Source organism: Lipotes vexillifer, unplaced genomic scaffold (assembly GCF_000442215.2).
Source record: "Lipotes vexillifer unplaced genomic scaffold, Lipotes_vexillifer_v1.1 scaffold382, whole genome shotgun sequence".
Lineage (NCBI taxonomy): Eukaryota > Metazoa > Chordata > Mammalia > Artiodactyla > Lipotidae > Lipotes > Lipotes vexillifer.
Genome location: NW_006780611.1, coordinates 7,752,733 through 7,765,385, shown reverse-complemented (window position 1 = coordinate 7,765,385; position 12,653 = coordinate 7,752,733). Strand labels below are relative to the sequence as shown.

At 49.8% G+C, this 12,653-nt stretch overlaps 1 protein-coding gene across 1 annotated transcript in view; it reads left to right on the top strand.

Moving 5' to 3' along the window:
- The window catches only part of TEF (TEF transcription factor, PAR bZIP family member), a 19,671-nt gene extending 9,832 nt beyond the window's left edge, over nucleotides 1-9,839 (top strand). The window contains exons 2-4 of the mRNA XM_007453975.1: nucleotides 3,335-3,652; nucleotides 8,240-8,460; nucleotides 9,624-9,839. Of these exons, the coding sequence (XP_007454037.1) occupies nucleotides 3,335-3,652; nucleotides 8,240-8,460; nucleotides 9,624-9,839 (755 nt within the window). The remainder of the gene's footprint in view (nucleotides 1-3,334; nucleotides 3,653-8,239; nucleotides 8,461-9,623) is intronic.
- Nucleotides 9,840-12,653: the final 2,814 nt, after the last annotated feature.

The following is a 12,653-nucleotide window of genomic DNA, read 5'->3' as shown; positions in this document are numbered from 1 at the left end:
GGGGCCTGCCGGGCTCCTTCCCTCTGGTCCTGAAGAAGCTGATGGAGAACCCCCCGCGCGAGGCGCGCCTAGGTGAGGGGAGGGGGTCCGCGCGCGCCTGGGGGCGGGGTTTTCTGCAGGGGCGGGGCCTTGTGAGGGCGGGGCCTCGGAGGTCGGAGGTCGGGGTGAAGTGGTCCAGCGGAGGGGGATGGGGCCAGGGATGATGAGGGACCCGGAGGGCGAGGCAAAGCGGGTGGGAAGAGAAGGTCGGGGACGAGTTGAGAGAGGTTGGGTCAGATGGGGGTTGGCAGGGAAGGGTCAGGAGGGAGATGGTAGAGTGGGGGTCGCAGTGAGGAGGTTCGTTGGGGCGGCCGGGAGCGCGCGCGACGTGTAGGGTTTACTGAGGAGGCTGATGGGGGTCGCAGGAGCCCCTTAAACGAGGCTCCAGGGCGCCTTCTCTGGGGTCGCCTGCATCAGAATCACTTGGGGTGCTTGTTTAAAATGCCGATTTCTGGGCCCCACCCTTTACCCACCGACTCTGCGGCTCCTGGGACAGGAATCTGCATTTTAAGGAGAGCCCCACCCCACCTCCGTGATTCCAAAGTCCAGTAAAGTTTGAGATGCCCTGATAGCGAATTGTCTTCGTATATGGCCGTCCCCCCTCCTGAGAGGAGGACCTGTCTTCATCCCTGCGTGTGAGTATCCCCAGGTACTAGGTACTCACTGGAGATTTTCTGGAAATGAGTTTCAGGGCTGCTGCTGAGGTGGGGGAGGGGTGTCAGGAGAAGGAATGGGAGGCGCCTTCTGAGGGGGAGGTTGGGATGAGACAGGTAGAGGGATGAGGGTTAGAACGAGGCCACTGAGGCCCTTCACCTGGTTGTTTGGGGCTGACCCTAGTCTTTGGGGCCACAGTGTCAGGGCTGGGCTTTGTCTTGTTTCCTAGGCCACAAGGGTCCCTGGGGCTTATGTGGAAAGCAGGTTTGGCCTTGTTTTTTGGCCTGGGCACATGAGGTTCAGGGAGCAGCAGGAGTGCCACCTACAGTGGAGTTTTAGGTGCACTGAGGGAGCATTTCAATCTGAGAGATTTTAATTTCGTAGAACCACTGGTGTAGTTCAGGGATTTGGGAAGGAATGGGCCTTTTGTGAATTACTTGTCTGGGGGGATTAATTATATTTTTTTAAATGCCATTTCTCTTCCTTTCCTGGGTGTGTTCTCAGGCTCCCATCCCTATGGGTTGGGTTACCAATAGCTTCCACACATCAGGTGAGGCAAGGCTCTCTTCTCCTGCTTCAGGACCTCATATGCACAGGCCCTTTTGTTTGTTTTTAAGGCAATGCTTTGTTCCAAATCTGGGGCTGAGTTAAGCTGCCTCAGGACAGGTGTACACATCTGTCAGTTTCTGTTAGATTACCAAATAATAACCATCCATCACAATAATTCTACCTTACATTTGCAGAATGCTCACAAAGCACTTTGGCATAATCTCTATTTAGGCTTCTACAGCCATCCAGTAGGGTATTACCCCACTTCTCAGATGAAGAAAGCTGAGACTCAGAGAGGTGAGGATGTTTCCTCAAGGTCACGTAGCTAGCCCTTACATGCTCTTTATTGTATCACTGGCAACCACTGATGATGTCAGTCCCTCTGACCTGAGTGAGGGGCCTAGTCCTTTATCATCTCTTACAATTAAAACTCCATCTTATAAAAACACTGATTAAAAATATGCTTAATTGCTTAGGCCAGACAAAACCTGGAACTCAGTGTTACTTTTAGTAGTCCTTTTAGTAGGGCTGTTTTTCTGTCTCCTCCCTTTTCCTGCCTCCTTTGATCCCCATGACCCCGCCCAACATGGATCTCAGTCATTTCTGAACAGAATGTAGAGTCAGTATCCCAAGGAAGGAGACCAGGGAGGCCATCTGGCCCACCCAGCCCACCGAAGCTTGGCTCTCTTACTTCCCATTTCGTTTTAAACCAAAGCCTGGGACAGAAGGCAGTTGCAAGAATTCGAGTTAATTTGTATTAGCAGCCATGACCAAATTCTGTTTGTCAAAACCTCCACCTTCTTAACTCACTGGGTGTGTCCATTTTTATTGGACCAACAGGCTGCTTTTTGGCTGTCTGTGGTCTAGGAGTCCGTGCATGACTGGTTCACTTCCAACATAATCATATTTGATTTCTCTTTTTCATTTCAGAATCCAGAATTCAAAGTTGTCTCCCTCAATTTGAAAACACATTATGAACTTGTCATGATTTTATCTCCCACTTCTCTGATTAGCCTCCCTGTCACTTTGATTTCCTTCCAACCTTGTCACATTTTTCTCTTGTCTTTTTTTCTTAATTTACCCTTTCTTGGATATCCAATCCACGTGTATAACTTTTGGGCTGAAACAATTAGGTGGGATCCTGTCCCCACTGAGTGATCAGTTTTGCTTTGGATGGGAGCTGCTTTCTTCTACAGCTGCACCCCTCTCTTCCCTCCCAGAAAACCTGCCTTAAGTCTAATCTGCTTATTCAGGGATACAAGTCTCTTGAAATGGGTGCTCTGAAAAAGGTCCTGAAAAGACAGCTCCAGGCCCTCTCTTTTTGAGAAACCTGAAGGGAGTCTGTTTCTAAACCCAGCCTTCTTCATTCATTATACACATCTTCCTATGGCTCACTGTCTGCCTGCTCCTGTATTGGTCCCTGAGATCTAGAAATGAATCAGACACAATCCCTGCCCTGAACAAGCTCATGGTAATAATGAATGCCTGCTATGTGCCAGGAGCTCTACAAGACACTTTCAAATGTTACCTCTGATCTACACCAAAGAGGCAGCTTTATCCTTATTTACAGTGGAGGACACTGAGGCTGGGAGAGGTTGAGTAACATGGCTAAAGACACACATCACTGCAGTGGGTGGCAGAGCTGGGATTCAAGCCCTGGGCTGGGTTGCTGTGGAGAAGCGCAGCTGGAGGGGACAGGACAGGAGAACACAAAAGTTCTTGGCCTGAGCCCTTTCCTAAGATACCAGGAAGGGTCAGAAACTCCATTTCCTCCCTGTAGCCTCTCTCCGGCGGATGGTAATCCCACAGCCCATTCTGAATTAACCCTGGGGATACATCAGGCCTCAGAGCTTATGGAGAGCATCCTAGGAAACCCAGGCACGGATGAGGGTCTGCTGCCACCTCTAAAGGAGACCATTGCTCCTGGTTCAAGCACCAGGTTATAACTGGAGAATAGAATATGGGCTCTTGACATTCATGGATGGATCAGGACTCCGAGAGAGGTGGGTCCACCCTGTGAGGCTCACTGCTCGCCTCCTGGGAGTGAGTTACCCTCTTGAGTGATGTCTCATCACAGATTTTGTGTCTACAGATAAGGAAAAGGGGAAGGAAAAGCTGGAGGAAGACGAGGCTGCAGCAGCCAGCACCATGGCCGTCTCTGCCTCCCTCATGCCACCCATCTGGGACAAGACCATCCCATATGATGGCGAGTCTTTCCACCTGGAGTACATGGACCTGGATGAGTTCCTGCTGGAGAATGGCATCCCTGCCAGCCCCACCCACCTGGCCCAGAACCTGCTGCTGCCTGTGGCTGAGCTAGAAGGGAAGGAGTCGGCCAGCTCCTCCACGGCGTCCCCACCATCCTCCTCCACCGCTGTCTTTCAGCCCTCGGAAACCGTGTCTAGCACAGGTTGGTGATGGGCCTTCGGGCAGGGACACCTGCCGCATCCGAGGAAATCTGCTTCCCACTGAGGGCTGCTTGTGTCCACGCACCTAGTGAGCCCCTCCTCTCAGGGGAGGTCCCAGTGGGCCTACAGGGAGCAGAAACCCTGTGCTCCTCACCCTTCAGGACAGCCCCCCAAGGCTGGACATGAAAACAGCAGTCCCCTCGGCAGCAGCCAGAGCCTTTCTGTTGGTTGTTTGCTGCAGCTGGTTAGCCCGGTGCAGCGAGCCCTCCCAGCCAGAGGCTTCACAGGATAGAAATCCTTTTGCATCCTCGGTCCTGCTCTTTACCCCCACGCGCACCTTGCCACAGATGATTAGGAAGCTCAGGCGACACTAATAATAACAACAACAACAGCTAACATTTATAATATTTAGCACTTACTCCGTGCCAGGCATTAACACATAATCCTCACAAAAACCTCCTTGTGAGACTGATACTGTTATCCTCATTTTATAGGTGAGGAGACTGAGAAGTTAGGTAACTTGCTCAAGGTAACACAGCTGGTAGGAAGTGGAGGCAACATTGAACCCAGGATGTTTGGCTGTTTAGCCAGGTTCTGCTCAGGCACTGGCATGAAGAAGGCATTTCTGCTGCCAGGACAGATACCATCTTTGGGATTCCCCCCGCATCCTCTTGTCCTTTTTCTGTTTTACCTCTGGAGATCAGTTGGTTGGTTTTCATGCCCCTGGGTCACGAACCCACCAGAGGAGGCATGGCCCATGTTTCAGGGGCTCTGCAAAGCTTTCTGCAGGCTCAGTTCGAGGCGTATAGGCAGATGTCTCCCAGGAAAGACCCCAGGAACTGGTGTGGAACCCAGGGAACCTGCACCCAAGGAATTGTCATGCTCAATTTTTTTTTCCTTTTTATTTTGCAAAAACGTTCAAATAGAAAAGTAAAGGGCTGCTATGATGAACCTCCAGTAACCATCACTCAGCTTCTCTAATAATTAACTTGTAATCTATCTTGTTTTCTATAACCTCTTCCATTCCCTTAACCTGATTATTTTCATTCAAATCCTAGGTATTATATCATTTCATCGATAAATATTTCAATATATATATAAACTATAAGGGGTCTTTTAAAAAACAGAACAAAAATACCAATTTAACATCAGAAATTGACAATACATCCATCAGCATTCAAATTTCCAAAAAGTTGTCTCATAAGTGTTATTGCTTTACAGTTCATTTGAATCAGGAGCCAAACAAGACCCACATGTTTCAGTTAGTTATGTTTCTTAAATCTCTTGTAATCTATGGGGTCCCCTCTCCTTTTAATTTCTTTGCAATTTATTTGTTGAAGAAGCTGAATTGTTTGTCCTGTAAAATATTGCACATGCTAGATTTTTCTGACTATATCCCTGTACTGCCTTTTAACATGTTCCTCTGCCCCTCATTTCTTTCCTGTAAACTGTTCAGCTTGAGAGGCTTCAGCTGATTCCAGCCAAATTTTTGTTTGAAGGCAGCGCTTTTTTTTTTTAATTAATTAATTTTATTTTATTTTATTTTTTTAATTTTTGGCTGCATTGGGTCTTTGTACGTGGGCTTTCTCTAGTTGCGGCGAGCAGGGGCTTCTCTTGTTCTCTTGTTGCGGAGCATGGGCTCTAGGTGCTCAGGCTTCAGTAGTTGAAGCACGTAGGCGCAGTAGTTGTGGCTTGCGGGCTCCCGAGCACAGGCTCAGTAGTTGTGGCACAAGGGCTTAGTTGCTTCGCGGTATGTGCGATCTTCCCAGACCAGGGATCGAACCCATGTCCCCTGCATTGGCAGGTGGATTCTTAACCACTGCGCCACCAGGGAGGTCCCTGAAGGCAGCTCATTTTTGTGCTGGTCAGGTTGTCCTGCAAGGCCGGTTCCATGTGTGGGTAGGGGACAGAACTGGAAATGAGCCCTCTTCTTACACCTTAGACCACCTAGGTGGCATTTGCCTTTGATTTTGTTTTTAAGTAAACCTTCTTAATGAAGTATGGCATCCAGAAGTGCCAGTATCATAAGTATCCCACTCAATTAATCTTCACAGAGTGAACCCACCTGTGTAACTACCACCCAGATCAGGATAGAGAGCACTGTTGATATCCGCAAAGTGCCTTGGGACCCCTCTCGGTCCTTGCTCCCCAGAGGTAATCACTATCCTTATTTCCATCACCAAAGATTCATTTTGCTTATAGTCGAATGTTCTATAAATGGAACTGTATATTATGTTCTCTTCTTTTTTTAAACAATCATAAGTCAATTACATTTATACTCTCACATTTATAGCATCCTATAACTAGCCTTATAGTAACATATAAATCATGTGGACATCAGTAACTAACAAAATAGATTTACAGCACATACTTATGGAAAATTCCTGTGACAGAGAGAAAAGCCACGAAACAGATGAAGTAAGAGTTGTACACATGGTAGAAATGAAAGAGTTCATTTTTCAGTTCCTTCTGTAGAAAAGACATAAGTATGTATTCTTTTGTGTCTAGCTTCTTTCCTCAGCTCCATTTGTGAAAATCATCCATGTTGTTGCCTGTAGCAGAACTTTGTTCATTTTCGTTGGTGAATGGTATTCCATTGTTGTATTGTATGACTACACCACAGTTTATCCACTCTTCAGCTGATGGGCACATGAGATGTTTCTAGTTTGGGATTGTGCATAGCACTGCCATGAATGTTTGCGTGTGAGTCTTTGGTAAATACCTATATGCATTTCTGTCGGGCATTTACCAAGGAATAGAGCAGCTGGGTCATCAGACATGTACCCAATCAGCATTTGTAGGTGTTGCCAAATAGTGTGCAAAATGGCTGTAGCCATGTGTACTTCCACCATCAGGACAGGGGAGGTCTAGTTGCCAGCCTTGGGTGCCTTGACTGTTTGTTGTTTATTCCTGTAGTTACCACATTGGTCCCTGGTCATTCACTCCTCTGACACTCATCCTTGTTTGTAATTAACCCGTTTGATAGGATACAATTAGTTTATATGCATGATCCAGTTAAAACCTAAGTCTGATCATGTTGCACCTCTGCTCAGAACCCTCCAATGACTTCTTTCAACTCAGGGTGAAAGTCAAAATCAGTGGCCCTATTGACACTTGGACCAGATAATTTTTTTGTTGGGGTTGGGGAGGGACTGTCCTGTGCACTGTGGGATGTTTAGCAGCATCCTTGGCTTCTACCCACTAGATGCCAGTAGAACATACCCCCGCATCCTAACATGGTCACATATCCCCTGCAGAACAAAATCGTCGCCTATTGAGAACCACTGCTTTATTGGGATTAAAGGCCCCATGTTTCCTGTTCTGGGCCTTTCCGGTTCCTCCTGCCTCTCATTCACCCACTGCAGCCACATTGGTCTCCTTTGCTCTTCCTTGACTATCCCAGTGTTTGCCTGTGCACAGACCATGCACCTGGTGTTCACTCTCTGAAATGTTCTTCTCTCAAATATCCACGTGGCATCTAACAGTTTTATATAGGTATTTGTAATTTATCTTGTGTAATGTTGGCCTTCCCCACTAGAATAACATTCCATGAAGGCAAGGACTTTTACTTGTTTTGTTCACTGCTTTGTCTTTGGCATGACAGTTCTTGGCATATAGTAGGTGTTCAATAAGTATCTGTGGACTGAATAATTATTTTGTGTACTCCTATCAGTAGCATTGAACAAGTAGGCCAAAGGTGTAGATTTTTAAAATAAATTATCTCTAATAACACATAACCTTTGAACAGGTTTTTTTGTGTGTTTGTTTGTTTTGGCCTCTCCGCACAGCTTGTGGGATCTTAGTTCCCCATCCAGGGATCGAACCCGCTCCCCATGCAGCGGAAGTGCAGAGTCCCAACCACTGGACCGCCAGGGGATTCTCCCTAACACATAACCTTGAATTCTGAAAGTTCCTTAAATCCAATGTCCACTATAAAGCCACAGCCAGGTAGGGCGGAGAAGAACAAGGATTCAGAGTCAGCCAGACCCAGACTTAACTTTTAGTTCAGTCATTTACCATCCATGTGATCCTGGGAAAACCATGTCATTTCTTTGAGCCTTAGTTTCCTCATCTGTAAAATAAGGTTAACACCCATCTCCCTTTCAGAGTTGTTACAAGACTAAATGAACACAGCCACTGATTTGTCTCAGGGGATTCAGAAATGGGAGCCATTTCGTTATTCAGTCTGTGTCCCTAACCCATTACAGTTCCTCGTGAGATTCAGCTGTTTCTCATTACTTGAGAACTTGAAACCACAGGAAGTTAAGGGGGTATGATGATTTAATGTTTTGCTTAACATTTCTGGGGGGAAAAAACAATCGGAAAATTTTGTCTTTTTCGAGGGCCTCTGTTTCCTTTTGAGCATTTTGTTCCTAAAGGGAAGAATTCTTTCCATGTTTGTGTTGTTGAATTGAATCACATATGCCAGTCTGGCTTGGGGGCTGGTGCTGTGGTAGTTTTTCTTCCCTCCAAGCGGCAATGGCTTGTGCAACCTTGAGATTCAAGCAGGTGTCTGGGTGTGTGACGTGAGTCTTGGCTGTCCAGTGAGTCTAGACTGTTTCAGGACCACCTGCCTCTGTGTCTTCCAGAATCCTCCCTGGAAAAGGAGAGGGAGACACCCAGTCCCATCGACCCCAACTGCGTGGAGGTGGATGTGAACTTCAATCCCGACCCTGCCGACCTGGTCCTCTCCAGTGTGCCGGGCGGGGAGCTGTTCAACCCTCGGAAGCACAAGTTTGCAGAGGAGGACCTGAAGCCCCAGCCCATGATCAAAAAGGCCAAGAAGGTCTTTGTCCCCGATGAGCAGAAGGTAACCTGGTATATCCACTGTAGTGAAGGTACAGTGTTGGTTCAGAAGCCAAGGGGCTGTGCTCCTTCACATGCGATTTCATCTGGAGTACCCTCCCTCCTGTGGACACATTTAGAAAGGCATGAGTTCAGAGCTTAGAGCCACATCCTGCAGCAACTGAGAGAAAGAAAGGGAGTTGGGTGGCATTTGGCCCCAGCATGACTCCCTGCAGCTTCTCTCTTTCCTTTCTGGCAGCCAGCTGTGCTGATGCTCTCACTTCCCTGGCTTCAACCCAGCCTTCGGGCAGGAGCTCACTAGGCCACAGAAACTGGGGTTGAACAAGCCCTCACTTTGAAGGACAGAGGATGGTTGTGTATTGCCATCCCAGGGATTAGCAAGCAGCCTTCAAGCTGGTGGTTTTGTAGGAACTGGGAGGGGGGAGAGAGAGGAGGATTTTGCAGCTTTTCCCTTCCCTCTGATGAAAAACTCATAAGAAGAACTTTTCTTATAAGCTTTGGAGTCAGGCAGACCTCAGGTTCCTCATCTATAAAGTAGGAATTACCATACCTTCCTCTTGAGATGTTTCTGAGGCTTTAATAATAACAACAATAAATACTGTAAACCTTTATGTGGTCCTTACTGTAAGCCAGGCACTGGTAAGCCAAGCACCTTGTACATATTAACTCATTTTATACTCAAGCAACTCTATGAGGTAATTACTGTAATTATCCCCTGTTGTAAAGATGAGGGGCACGAGATATTGAGAGGTTAAGGAACTCGCATGGTTCCACTGCTAGAAAGTGGCAGAACCAAGATGTGAACTCAGGGGACTGGACTCAGAGTGTCCACCCTTAGCCACAGCCAGAGTGCCTAAGTGTGAGGCAAGAGTATAGGCAGTGCTTTATGTTGGAGCAGCACAGAGCAGGCCACCAGTAGGTGGAGCGCCCTTCCTTCCACCACAGATCCCACCAAAGGCTTGCATTCTCATCCCGCCTCCCTGGGAAAGGGCGGGGCCCCTTGGTGTCCCGGGGCACATGCAGCTCCTTCCCCGGGGTCCCAGCTCTCATTCTGGCTGGACCACGTGGGTTATAAGAGGAATCGGGTGTGTGCAGTGCTGGCAGGAGGGGAAGGTTGGGTTCCCTCATGGGAAAGAGGAGAGACCCACAGAGGACCCTTCCCGACAGGACGAAAAGTACTGGACGAGACGCAAGAAGAACAACGTGGCGGCCAAGCGGTCTCGGGATGCCCGGCGCCTGAAGGAGAACCAGATCACCATCCGGGCGGCCTTCCTGGAGAAGGAGAACACAGCCCTGCGGACGGAGGTGGCGGAGCTGCGCAAGGAAGTGGGCAAGTGCAAGACCATCGTGTCCAAGTACGAGACCAAGTACGGGCCCTTGTAACCCGTGCCCCCACCCGGGCGCGTGCCTCACCTCAGACCTCTGCCTGGGACCCCTGAAACCCACCCCTGCGTGGAGACTTATGACTCGTCGTGGGCGCATGGCGGTGCACCTGCCCCAGGAGCCTTCACGTTCAAGCTTCATTATCACATGGCCAGCACGGCGACTTCCCTGGGGGCCAGCCTCCTCCCTGGCGGGATGCGAGAGAATCTATGAGGTGGTGACTCAGCCTTAGTCTCTGTTCTTGGCTGTCTCAGCTGGACCGGAAGCGGACCTCTGGAGCATGGGCTCTTCTTTTTCAGGGTACCCAGGCTTCCCTGACTCTCCCTGCTTCTCCAGCCTGGGCCGTCCTGGCCTGTCTCTGCAGAATGAGTCATGATGGCTGTCGCCCTTACATCTTCTCAGGTAGCAGGGCGCATTTCCAGGCAGGGAGGGTCTGTTGTCCTCCCCAGAAAGTCTTAGAGAAAAACATCCGTTCCCATCTTCCTCAAAGGTAAAAAGACATGCCAGCTCCTCTGTAGTGTCCACGTGGGTGCCAGGCCGCAGCGGCTGGGTGTCTGCACAGCCTGGGACAGGCTTTGCATCTGGGCCTGCAACAGAAGTGCACCCAACCATTCCTGGCTCCCTCACCCCTTTTCTCTGTGGCTCCGAGGCCTGGAAGGAGGAGGCCCTGGTGAGGGGTTCCCTCTGCGTTCCATCCGCCGTTGGCTGGGGAGAGACTCCCAGGGTGGTGGTCTCTGAGCCTTGGTCGCCGTGCATATCTCCTCTTCTGCAGGTCACTTGTGGAGGCCGCCTGAGTCAAATTTGTCCCACCAGACTGGGCTTCTGGGCCTGCTGTTTCTTTTCGTACAGTGACCAAGCTCAGATCTTGGATTTAAAAGAAAAAGTCTCCTCGTCTAGGAAGCTTAACTTCCTGGAGCTGGGATGCACCTTCTGCATGGTGTTCAGAAAACCGGTCTCCACAGCCCCTCACACTGTAGGTGGGGAACTGGGGTATGTTTCTCGAGAAGCTCCCGCTCTTTCTTGCTCTGCTTTCCCGTGTGGGCCAGGCCCGAGTCCACTGTCCCTGAAAAGCAGAAGAGGGCTTCCCAGTTCTGGCTTCAGGATCCACCCCGTGCGAGCGGCCTGGAGGGCGTCACCAGGCAGGACACCTCGTCACCTGGTCGCAGCACAACACTTTTGGAACAGCGGGCTCTTGAGACATTTACATAGGCTAGAGTCCCCTCAATCTGGGTCCCAGGAGACAGCCACCCGTGCAAGCCTGGCTGTGGTGTGGTGCGGAGGGGCCCACCTCCCAGCTGCTCCTTTCTCTTGTGTCCAGCTGGACTCGTCCTTTGGCTCTGCCCGAGAGATTAATTAAGCAGATCCGTGGAAGCGTCTTCTCGCTGTGGTCGGCTGGGGCACCCAGAGATGGGTGTATTTATTTGCTCAGGGCAGGCAGCCTGTGGTAAGGAGGGGTCAGAGGTAGTGGGCACACTTTGTCACATTCACCACTGGCTTTATTTAAAGTGGTGGCTTGGAGTCCTGGGCCTTGACCCCTAAAGACTTTTCATAACAGATGTTAAGAGCAGGGGAAGCCATCCACTGGCCGTGGACCACACCCCAGGGGAACGCCACGGCCCTCCAGGGACCTGCACACTCGTCTCTCCAGGGGACTTGACAAGGGTCCCTGAGGCCAAGGGATGTTAGCGCCCTCCCTGCAGGCCCCTGACTTTTACTTTGTGGTTCTATGAAAACCATGTTCACACTTTTCACTCTATTGTAACCACAACAGGGCAGTTGCATCCGGCATGTCAGTGTCCTGCCCTGGGCAGCTCGCCCGCCCGGGCACACTCCCTCTGGTCTGGCCACCCACCAAGAGGGCACTTCTCATTTTTGTTATTGGTAGAAGAGCCACCAGCTTAAAAGCTCTTCATTTTCTTTGGCCAGAAGTGTATGGTTTGTGTTTTTTTTTTTTCAGTTTTTTCCCTAAGGGATGGACATTTAGTCTCCGGGTGGCGTCCACTTTCCAACCCCAGCGGGTGAGATGATGGCCTGATGTCTCTTCTCTTTGTCCCACCTTCTGCCTGGCCAGTGCCTGATGTCTCTTCTCTTTGTCCCCCCTTCTGCCTGGCCAGTGCCCTCCCCTTTTACCCCCCCCCCCCTGCCCCCACCACCAGCCAGTGGGTGTCTGGTTCTCTCCTTACTTGGGAAGAGTGTGGTGCTGGCTTCTTTTAGAAGAGCCCCTTTGAGCCAGGAGCCTGGCAGGGACAGGAAGGAGATGTCTGTGGAGGTTGACATTTTGGGGAAAAGGGTGCTCAGGTAAGCGTGTCTTCTTCCCAGGCTTAAGGATCAAGCCCTTGCAGGAGGAGGGGGTGGTGCCTACTCAGTTTCCATTGTGGAGTTGGGAGTCTCCTTGACTCCCCGCTGGACCCTCTCTGTCTTGGGGCTGACAGCCAAAGACTGAGGCGCCTATGCTCAGATCTTTGACATCCTCTAAAAAGCACTGGAGACTAGAGACGCCAATGTAAATGGCTTTCTGTGGGCTTGCAGTGGGCTGGGAAGCGCCATCCTTACCTAAACACCCTGTCTTCAGCCTCATTGCAACCTCAGAACAGACAAATCATGAATGAATGAGCTAGAATGTTGCAAGAATATGCATATAATAAATGTATATCTAGATAGAGAAATATATATATTCAGAGAGAGAGAGCTTTCACAATGGCCAGCAGCCTTGTGGAGGACCTGGGTAATTCTTACCCTTGGCCAAAGGAAAGGGTTTGCCTGCCTGGGTCCTGAGGTTGCGGAAGGCACATAGTAGTGAACCTTGACTCGGTA